At 38.8% G+C, this 10,226-nt stretch overlaps 3 protein-coding genes across 3 annotated transcripts; 1 reads left to right on the top strand and 2 right to left on the bottom strand.

Annotated features, from left to right (window-relative positions):
- Positions 1-597: 597 nt before the first annotated feature.
- On the top strand, positions 598-2,178 carry LOC121414830. Its single transcript, XM_041607886.1, has 2 exons — positions 598-643; positions 1,469-2,178. The coding sequence occupies exons 1-2, from the start codon at positions 598-600 to the stop codon at positions 1,912-1,914; spliced, it is 492 nt and encodes a 163-aa protein (XP_041463820.1). The 3' UTR covers positions 1,915-2,178.
- Positions 2,179-3,768: 1,590 nt separating this feature from the next.
- Positions 3,769-5,877, bottom strand: LOC121414732 (vegetative cell wall protein gp1-like). Its single transcript, XM_041607798.1, has 2 exons — positions 5,738-5,877; positions 3,769-4,996 (listed from the first exon to the last, which is right to left on the bottom strand). The coding sequence occupies exons 1-2, from the start codon at positions 5,781-5,783 to the stop codon at positions 4,482-4,484; spliced, it is 561 nt and encodes a 186-aa protein (XP_041463732.1). The 5' UTR covers positions 5,784-5,877; the 3' UTR covers positions 3,769-4,481.
- Positions 5,878-7,900: 2,023 nt separating this feature from the next.
- Positions 7,901-9,851, bottom strand: LOC121414730. The gene is made up of 2 exons (XM_041607797.1): positions 9,577-9,851; positions 7,901-8,622 (listed from the first exon to the last, which is right to left on the bottom strand). The coding sequence occupies exons 1-2, from the start codon at positions 9,617-9,619 to the stop codon at positions 8,096-8,098; spliced, it is 570 nt and encodes a 189-aa protein (XP_041463731.1). The 5' UTR covers positions 9,620-9,851; the 3' UTR covers positions 7,901-8,095.
- Positions 9,852-10,226: the final 375 nt, after the last annotated feature.

The raw sequence follows: 10,226 nt of genomic DNA, 5'->3' as shown, positions 1-10,226 counted from the left end.
TGGTTCGCATTTTTGCATTATGATGAGAATACTCATACAATTAACCCGTGCTAACTTAAAGGCGGGAATAAAAATTAAAAAAAATATTCAAGTTCAAGCGAGTGAATTCTTGGCATTCAGTTGCATGCGCGCCACTATTTTGTGATGATTCATATGACTATATCACCTGTTAACGCCTATCCACTGTATGAATTATATCTGCTACAGAAGGACTGAGATAAGTATACAGGGATATTAAGATAAATGATTGAAGTGACCACAATTTGCGAAGGTCTAGTCGTCAAAGAGTCAATTTTTCATTTACATGATATATGTCAAGGAAATATGAAAAGAAATACATTTTCAGTCGAGGTTAAATCAACGTGTCTCAGCGCCAAATTAATTGAGCTTCATTTCTTTTCTTAATTATTTACCTTCGCTATTAACAAAATTTACACAGGTGTAAAATATACAAATGTTAAATTTTGGAGGGAAAAATTGTATAAAAGGGAGACGTGAGGGGCATACTCGTCAGATTACCCCTCGGCTCGATAGGTATACAACTTCCAGTAGCAGTTACTGATTTGAAGAACTTGGCTTTGCTATCATCACAGAACCATGGTTTCATCAGCAAAGATAGTCTGCCTTGTGGCTTTCCTGGGTGGTAAGATGTCAATATTGCTTTCTTAATTTTGTTACATGGACATGGTCAGTCACACCGGTGACACCGACTCCAGACCGATCAAATCTATTACGTTGAAACTAATTACATACTATCGATCGGTTTAGAATCGGTTTCGTTGGTGTGACTGTAGCAATATAGGAAGCGGACGGGTAGGAAGCTGCTGCTTCCTGGAAAAAATAATCTGCTTATCAATTAAACTTTTCTTCATATTCCATCGAAAAGGTATGAGACCTACAATCTTAAGAAAAAAAAATAATCGACTTGGTCACTTTGCTTCCTTGATTGTATGCATATACTTTGTAACCCCCCCCCCCAAAAAAAAAAAAAGAAAAAAAAACAGCGTTGTAGCTTTTCCAAAAACAATCCTGAAAGGGGTTTTAGAATGCAGGAACGCGACCGCGTTTGATTATGTCTACGGCTCTGTGAAATGATGAAATGTATTGCGAGCATTATTGGCTTGGGCGAGAGTGTTCGATTTGGTTTTGATCCATTGACAGCAAAATGGACTTCATGTATGTGAAAGTTGTATTCACACTGGTAACACTGTGAAGATATTTCCACACTGTGGACAACTCGAAAGTGTGACTGTTCGCAGTGTGTTCACATGATTGATTATGTGATTCACACTGTTGAAATGCTCAAATTCAACAGTGTGAAGGTGATTTCACATTGTGTTCCACACTGTGAACACACTGTGGCACACACTGTGAGACACTGTGTTCTTTCTAGTAGGGAAATAATCACAATCATGGCTAAGATCACAGTATAATTTCAATTTCTTTGCAACATTTCTTTATCTTTTAGCACTCTGCCTGGTAACAGAAGCAAGAGCCAAATTTCCAGGAGTGGCGAAGCTTATCGGATCACCCCAGAAGCAAACACAGATCGACCCTCAAGCCCCGATGGCCCAGACCGACCCATCGGCCTCTGCCTCATCCGAATCAATGTCATCAGAAACAGACGATGACGACGCCGCTGCCAACACCGCCGCCGCCGCTCCAGCCGCCGCAGCACCGGCACCAATCGGCGGCAACCTCCCGATGCTGGCTGCGAACGGACGACAGTTGCCGAATACCGGAGCTCGGGACCCGAATCAGATGTTCGGCAGGGGATCGGGAAGTTCGGGGACGAGCGTCGGGGTTGCTTTCGCCGTTCTTGCGCTGATTGCCGTAGTTGTAGTAGGAGCATACTTTGGAGTACGGAAGTACAGACCACATCTCGTTTCACATTTCACATCAGAGGAAGAATGAAAAATCAAAACATTTCTTTTTTGCTTGAACGAACATTATCTTCAGGTTGTATCAGTTTTATGAAGAAAATGTCCAAATGTTATCATCTATTTAACTGCCTTTGCCATGTTAATATTGTATATATGCTGTGATATGTGAATGTAACGTCGAGTTTTAATATTTCTCCCTTCCTTTTAACATCATGTATTGTCCACTTAATAATGTCATCTTGTTATAACCATATTACATTTTTTGTTATATTGAAACTTTTTTTCTTCAGAAAAATGATCTAATAAAAAAAATCTTTGTTGAAAAAAAGAAAGAAAGAACGTTGCAACTGTTTATCTTTTATCTTTTATCGTTTCACGATAATGACGGATGAAAATGGAAGAGGGATATTGGGGAAGGAGAAACAGGGAAACAGAAAAATAGGGAAACCAGCAAAGACAGAAAGGGAGAGAGAAAGGTATATCGTGGTGAAGTTCAAAAAAGGAGGCGGGGGAAGAGCGAGAGTAGGCCGACATTATCACATGCAACACTTTTTTTTTTCGCACATTGAAAAAATAAAGTGTTCGAGAGAGGGATAAGCGACCGAGCTGATCCTGAGAGCATATTCCTTTTAAAATTGTCTTATTGAAGTTGATTGATCTTGAATAAACCTTGGGTGGGTATTTGTGAATGTGTGTAGGTAAATTTAAGTTTGGGGGAAAATCGTGGGGAGGGGGCAAGACACCAACCCCACGTCATGATTGTGCTGAAAATAATTTATGATCTGTTGATTTTTGTTATATGATTTTCATCTCGTGACACCCTTCATTTAGTCTTTCTTTCTCTTTCTCTCTCTCTCTCTCTCTCTTTCTATCCATCCCTCCTCTCCCCTTCCCCTGCAGTCTACGCCTCTAAATTTTCCTACTCCTTAATCACTCTTTTCCAACTTTTCTCCTTCTTCCCTCTCTTCTTCTCATCCTCTCCTCCGTCGTCTCTTCTTCTTCTTCCTCCTCCATTTCTTGTTCTTCTTACTCTTCTTTTACTTCCTCTTTTTGTCATCCTCTTCTTAGTCTTCTTTTCCTTCTTCGTTTTCTCTTTCTTCTTCTTCTTCTTCTTCTGCTTTTGATATACTTCTTTTACTTCATCTTCCTCTTCTTTTCTTTATCTTCCTCTTCTTCTTTTCTTGTTCTTCTTCCTCCTCATCTTTCTTACTTGTATTTTCCTCCCTCTCCTATTTATTTTCCCTTATTCATCGTTGCACTTCCACCAGTTCACTTTTATCCTCTTTGCTTCTCTCTTTTATATATTTTGGTTCTTTTCCTCATTTTCTTCTTCTTAAATGAAACGATACATATTTTACACATATACTTATATACATGCGGTCAATATTCATTCAATTCTTAAATATATATTAATCTTTAAATATCTTGATGATCACAAATGATTGACATTTTGTCTCAACAACTCTCCTTTTTTAATCAATATCATATAACCAAGGACACGAGGACGCAACCAGGTTTAAGTGAAATTAATAAGTTTTGTTTCCAAAGTATCCAAAGTATGTGGGCGTATAATAATTAAGATTATTACGTCATAAGATTACAAGATAAATAATGAGCAGACGGGATTTTTGGTAACCAATAAAATGAAAATAGGTGAGCCGGAAGACGAAAACCTTAACAACATATACTTTGTCAGAATTATATAATGCTTTAGATGAGAAAGAAGGCATTTCCATTTCACTTTATTCAGTGCAAATTGTTTCTACAGTATGCAAAATTGTATTTTACATTTAATACTGAAATCAACAGAGGCAATTTTGCACTGTTTCCTATTATGCTACGATGTATGTTATTATGCCTAATATATTTGACTTCGTTATATACTGCTTATTATATTGAAAATGTCAAACGGACGTAAACAACCGTCAGCACCCAATATATCTAAGTTCCAATCACATTATCTTGAAATGCTGAGTGTCAAATCTGACAGAAATAGGGTGCTGTATGAGAACCCACTATCAAACTTGTTGGTCAATGTTTAACCAATGCTTAACCTAACTGTTTCTTATGCTTATCCGGTGAACAATAAATATGTGTGTTTCTCAATATAATAATCAACATTCATCTTGTTGGTTAAGTGTGCCCAACATCATGACCAAAATGAACAAAGGGACCACAGATAGGTGTGAATATGACCGAATGTTGAGCAACATTTTCTGTACACAAATTGGTCAATTATTCTTGACTATGCTTCGGCCTAGTTTTGGCAAATTCTAACTCTGTTGCCAAACGACATCTACGCAAGTTTTTAGGAGTGTATTGCAGGGGCCACTCAAAAATCAGGTAATAGCTTGAGTTTCTACTCTAGTTCAGAAAAGTTAATGATTTTGAAAGTTATCATTCCATCCATTCACTTTATATGAACTTATATGTTTTTTAATGAAAATTTCGTATAATGAGAGCTGAGCTTTAACTCATGCTTACATTATATCAGAATTATTTCATTTCCTCTGATATTGAATTTCAAAAATTACGAGATACATGTAGTATTAGCATTTTCCTATCTTTAGAATTTCCTTAATATATATGTGGCATTTCTTAGGCTTCCAATAGGGCGGGAGAATTGTGTCTGTACTTCTTGACGGCGAAGATGACTGCTCCTGCGATGAATCCGACGGCTGCTAATACGGCAACAGCGACGCCAGCCGCACTTGATGAGTCGCTCCTTCTCAGGTGTGAGCCTAGGGGAGCGGGTGCTATCCGAACGGGACCAGCTGCTGATGCTGGGGCTGGATTGGGACCTGGAGCCGGACAGGGAGCCGGATTAGGGCCTGGAGCCGGACAGGGAGCCGGATTAGGGCCTGGAGCCGGAGCTGGATTCGGGGCCGGAGCTGGGTTGGGAGGGGGAGCGGGACCGGGAGCCTCTTCCGAAGAGTCTGACGTGGAAGAAGCACTCTTGCTCCCTGAGGTGATTGCAGCCGGGGTAGGTTTGGCGGCGGGAGAAGGAGCTGGTGTCGGTTGATTCGGTGGAGCTGCAGGTGTCGGTTGATTCGGTGGAGCAGCATTTGTAGGTTGATCGGGTTGTGTCTGGGCCAAGATACCCACTGAACAGGCTGTTATAATTAAATAAAAATTGTTTTGATTATTTGCACGGGTTTCTGTATTTAATGTTAAATCGAAATAAAGCTACTCAATGATGATAAACAACAGACACAATTATCATAAATGAATTACCATTCAGGTAATAGCAATAGACTTTGTACAGACATAATTCATACTAAGTAAAAAGTAAGACTATGAATAATTAGAAACAACAAAGACCAGCTATCATAAGCACAATGCTTGGAAGAATAGATGCCGGGAGAAAACGGCTACATGAAAAGAACGATGATTACACAGATCCGCTTTATAATGTAAATCTTATTCTGAAATGTGACAAAATATGAAATAAAAAATCTCCAGAAATGAAGCTAATTTGTAGTTATAGAATTTGAAGATTTATACACATGATGAAAAATTGGTGCAAGAAAATTTCACTTTCTAAAGTGACTTATTTTCATATTTCTATTTCGCTTATTTCCAAAGTAAAAGATTAGTCGCATGACTTATTACATCTTGATGAAGGATATGATATATTTTGCAAAATTTTACGTACACAATATCGACAAGATTATGATTCAGATACTAGTAGTCTGGTAACGGGAGGCTGCTAGAACTGAATCTCATGGAATGCAGCCTCCTATTTAAAAAGAAAATCTCATATATATCATATACCGAATAACAAACCTCACTAGCATACATAACAATTGATTGATAGAAATATTTAAAAGGGAAAAAAGTGATGCAAACTATACCTAGACTGATGACGAGGAAGGTGCTGAAGATTCGAACGGATGCCATGTTCGGTTTGAAGATGCCGGATTCTGAGCTACGATGTTATAGATTGCATGAAATTAAGCTGTTCTGCAGTGACCATGAATAGGTTTCGGAACAAGTTGATATCTCTGGACTTTCTCTCGCCTTTTTATATATTTTTCATTTCATTTTGTTCACCAAACGGGATGCGCTCCCAGCACGAAACGCAACAGGATATCATCTGCAATCCAACTTTTGATCCATTAATTGACCGCCAACGTGGTAATTGATGATATATGCCTTTGTGCATTATGATATAATCTTATACTCTTGCTACATTTTGATTTATCATTAAATGACAGCTTAAAAGCTCTAAATAAAGACACTGAAATATGGATTTAACTATTAATTTTCTTATCCTTCTCTTCCCCTCTCACCCCTTCCCCCTCCCCTCTCTCTCCCCCTTCCTGTCTGTCTGTCTCCCGCTCCATCTCTCTCTCCCCCTCCCTCTTTCTTTCTTTCTTTCAATCTTTCTATTTCTCTTTCTCCTACTCTTTCTCTCTCTCTCTCGATTGCACAATTACTCTCTTTCTCTCTTATTTCTGCATGCATTTTATATATCCAAAGGTGTGACAACGGCTCAAGCTTCTGCTTATATTGTCATACCACTGCATGTCTGCAACCTTGGTATAATCAGATATGTAAATGATCATAATTATACATCGTTTTTGTGTAAAAAGCAATGTATTTACTTTTGTGATGGTCACACTGTACATTAGCATGACATGAAGAGACGAAATAAATAAATTACTCCCCCCCCCCCCTCTCTCCCCCTATCTCTCTCTCTCCCTCCATCTATCCCGTTCTCCCTACTTCTTACCCCCCCCCCCTCCTCTCAGGCTCCCCTTCTCAATATTTGTATTTAAATCTATCACTCGCACTCTCCCATCCCCTACTTCTACACAGTGAATATAAAACTCCCTGTAAATTACACTCGAGTTCGAATTCATTTATGAATGACTGTTTTTATTACTTTTTCACTCCGAATTTCATAAAATCATCAACGTTTCTGTAAACGAGACCATGAAAAACATACATACTTGATTATGCAACAATCAAATTATTATTTTTGATATTACAATCACGAACATGATTATACATGTACATGTTTTATGCTTCTCCAAAAGCTATGGAATGTCTAGTCGTAGTTAATATCCCTTTCATTACCCCCCCCCCAAGAAAAACCAAAATTGTTATGAAATTAGCTATGTACATTGTTAGAAAAATTGCACCTATATTATGGTCATCATCAAACCCGATTATATTACGTGATTAATCACTTTAATCACTCATTAATTTATATATTAAAAAAGTACACTTATACAATATATATACATGAAAAACATATATATATAAACTACAGAAAGATCTTCTATTACACGGGAAGCTTTCTGGTGGTCAGTCTGTGCTTCAATAATGGTTTGTACGACATTGAACTTTGGTATGGTATAGACTATATCCGTAAATATTCCCTCGGATGGGATATTGATAATAAGTCTCACAGTTTCCAATAAAGTATTCATCTTCTTTTAAAACAAGTTGACACATTGTTACCAAGAATCCTTATAGCATTTCCATTTATTTGAATGTAGGATAAAAGAGCAATGTTGATTAAATGCACTGCTCACGGGAATATGTGCCGTGGCCGGGGATCGAACCACGGACTATCACGTGTCTAGGCAGGCGCCATAGACCACTCGGCCACGGCACTCTTCGGTACCATCAAATCCTTATGCTACAGTCATACCAACGAAACCGACTCCAATCCGACCGTTGACATGTCATTGGAAATAACGTAATAGCTTAGGTCGGTCTGGAGTCCGATTCGTCTGTAAGACTGAGGCAATAGTAGATCATATTTGTTTAGAATGACTTTTTTTTTTCTTTATGATTCATACCAAAATAAATTACCGATATATTATGTTTGTTACGTAATGAAAATTGTATTGTATACGAATGTTATGAATGCAGAAGAAAACAATAAATCAGATCAAATCAATAGTGGGTTTTTCGCAATTACAACGAATGATTCTACAACATAGTAAATCTATTGAAAATGCCGGTCAAATCACAAGGAACAGCTTAGAGGTCTTTGTCGAAAATTGGTGGACCGGGACAGCAGATCGTCGAAAAATTGCAATAGGCTTATGTCGTTTGTCCGAGTTCAGGACGACGGCTGCTGTTTTGATTCACAGATTCTCGACAATGGCTACATTGTCATGAAACAATAGATTCTTAACGTTCCAGAAAGCGTCGGTATGGTGATTGCGAAAACATCTCCATACAGCTCCATCAAGTTATACCCGCACAACAACAGGGAAATGGTGCCTGTATTTCCTGATCACGAAGACGATCGATCCCATGCCAAGGCATACCATGAGCATGGCTGCGATGGCGATGCCGGTCGTCGCATTCGATGACGATGACGTCATCCTGACATCTTGGTTGCTAGGCATGTGATCCGGCCTACCCTTTATCGGGAGTTGGTTTCCAGACACGACGCCCGCGTCATTGACCAACTCGACGTTGGTGTTCGGCAGTGCCCCGATGTTGATGGACGCCGCGGTGCTACCGTCTGTCGTGTCGACGTCGTTGTCGGTGTCGGTATCGGTATCAACATCCGTATCATCTTCCTCGGACGATTCCTCAGAAAGACTGCCGCTTTCAGTCACCTCAGTCATACCTGTTGGTTCTACCTCCTGATTGGCGGGAGCACCATAGAAGGGTTCTATCCGTAGTTCAGCTGGCTGCTGCTGCTTGACTTCCATTATGGTATCTTTTAAAACCACCCTCGCTCCTGCAAGGTTGCTGACCATACTGCAGGCTAGAAAAAGAAAGATGTTCCGATATAATGTTCAGAAATTTGTTTTCAGTTCTCTCTTTTTTTAATGTTGGTACTTGCTGGCTAAAGTAAAGTAAGAGTTTTACTAATTGGCGCCAACGAAATCATCTCCAAACCTACCGATAGTCCCGACTGGAAAGAGCACAGTGTCCCACGGTTTGTGCAATAGTGTGTTCACAGTGTGGAACACAATTTGAAATCACTTTCACACTGTTAAATTCCAGCATTTCAACTAAGTGTGAAAAACATATTCATATAGTTGACCATGTGAACACGATGTGAGCAGTCACACTGTCGAGGTGTCCACAGTGTGAACATATCTTCACACTGTTGAATTTAAGCATTTCAACAGTGTGAATAATAATTATGTTTACATAATCCACTATGTGAACACACTGTGTTCGCCCCAGCAGGGCTATGTCATTGGTATAATAGCTTTTATCGGTAAATAGTCGGCTTCGATCGCCGGTGTGACAATAAAACGAAATGGAGTGTATATTTTTTATCCTTATTTTCAATCGTGTGATTTTATTATCATTATGGATAAAGATAAGAACATCTTTTCTCCGATATGCTCAAATTAAAAAATCAAAGTTCATATTGAAGAACGAAATTTTGATGCGCTGTCTCTTTAGATTGTTTATACATATTATATGAATCACCAAATACTCCTTCACCCCCCCCCCCCCAAAAAAAGTGTGAAATTCTTACATTTCCTATACGTATCAGAATTCAATTTCATTTAAACCATGACAATAACCAGTTCGACATTAACATGCAACAATGTTGTATTTAAGCAAAAGCCGCCCATTGATTAAACCATGGACCAGTTGAAAATGAATAAACATCAAACCAACGAAAAATTGCCCAATTGCAACCATTGGGTAACATACATTAAAAACATATAATATTGAATCTGTATTGATCCTAACTTACTTAAAACCATGAAAAGAGCTGGCAAAATTGTACGTGATGGCATGATGGAGGATTCCTGGAGTCGTTTTCACCAAAACGAGTTCACAACCGACTTTTAGATGTTTTTTTAAACAATCGATTGTTGAGGATGTTCAAGAAGATGTGGTATCCCGAAGAAGCTGAGATGATGGCGATATTTGAGCTTCTAGAAATGTCATCCTCTGCTAACGGACTGACCCAGTGCGCCCCAAGAGCGGGTGAGCTTCTAAGGATCTCTCGATAAGTCTTCGAAACGTTTGAATGTTCATCACCTTGCTCTTTGCCTTTTATATACCCCAATTCGTTTTTTTTTTTACATTAAACATATGATCTTAAACAGAAACCACGGGTGATACCGGAAATACATTTGGCAACTAGAAGTCAAAGTGATACCAAGTTCTACTCTAAGTCAAAGTAAATGAGAAGACTTTCTAAAGATGTTGTTGCTTTGGCAGTAAATGCTTCGAAGTTCAAACGATGTCAAATGGCACATTCTAATTGATAAGGTATTCTTAAAAAGTTGTTTGGTTACGTAACGGTCAAGAAATATGGCACATGTTGGATTCATTGGCATCTAGTTCACAGGATCACATTCATGTTTAACATCCTGTGGAAGGTTGTCCAACGATGCG

The sequence above is a fragment of the Lytechinus variegatus genome, chromosome 5 (genome assembly GCF_018143015.1).
Source record: "Lytechinus variegatus isolate NC3 chromosome 5, Lvar_3.0, whole genome shotgun sequence".
Taxonomy (NCBI): Eukaryota; Metazoa; Echinodermata; class Echinoidea; order Temnopleuroida; family Toxopneustidae; genus Lytechinus; species Lytechinus variegatus.
This window is presented reverse-complemented; position numbering and strand designations above follow the sequence as displayed.

What these genes read in the sequence shown, in the direction of transcription:
- LOC121414830 (XM_041607886.1), top strand. Translation starts at nt 598, where the DNA reads ATGGTTTCATCAGCAAAGATAGTCTGCCTTGTGGCTTTCCTGGGTG. An exon ending in CCTTGTGGCTTTCCTGGGTG is followed by an intron (nt 644 to 1,468) that starts GTAAGATGTCAA and finishes TTTATCTTTTAG; the next exon opens with CACTCTGCCTGGTAACAGAA.
- LOC121414730 (XM_041607797.1), bottom strand. Translation starts at nt 9,619, where the DNA reads ATGCCATCACGTACAATTTTGCCAGCTCTTTTCATGGTTTTAA. An exon ending in AGCTCTTTTCATGGTTTTAA is followed by an intron (nt 8,623 to 9,576) that starts GTAAGTTAGGAT and finishes TTCTTTTTCTAG; the next exon opens with CCTGCAGTATGGTCAGCAAC.
- LOC121414732 (XM_041607798.1), bottom strand. Translation starts at nt 5,783, where the DNA reads ATGGCATCCGTTCGAATCTTCAGCACCTTCCTCGTCATCAGTCTAG. An exon ending in CTTCCTCGTCATCAGTCTAG is followed by an intron (nt 4,997 to 5,737) that starts GTATAGTTTGCA and finishes TAATTATAACAG; the next exon opens with CCTGTTCAGTGGGTATCTTG.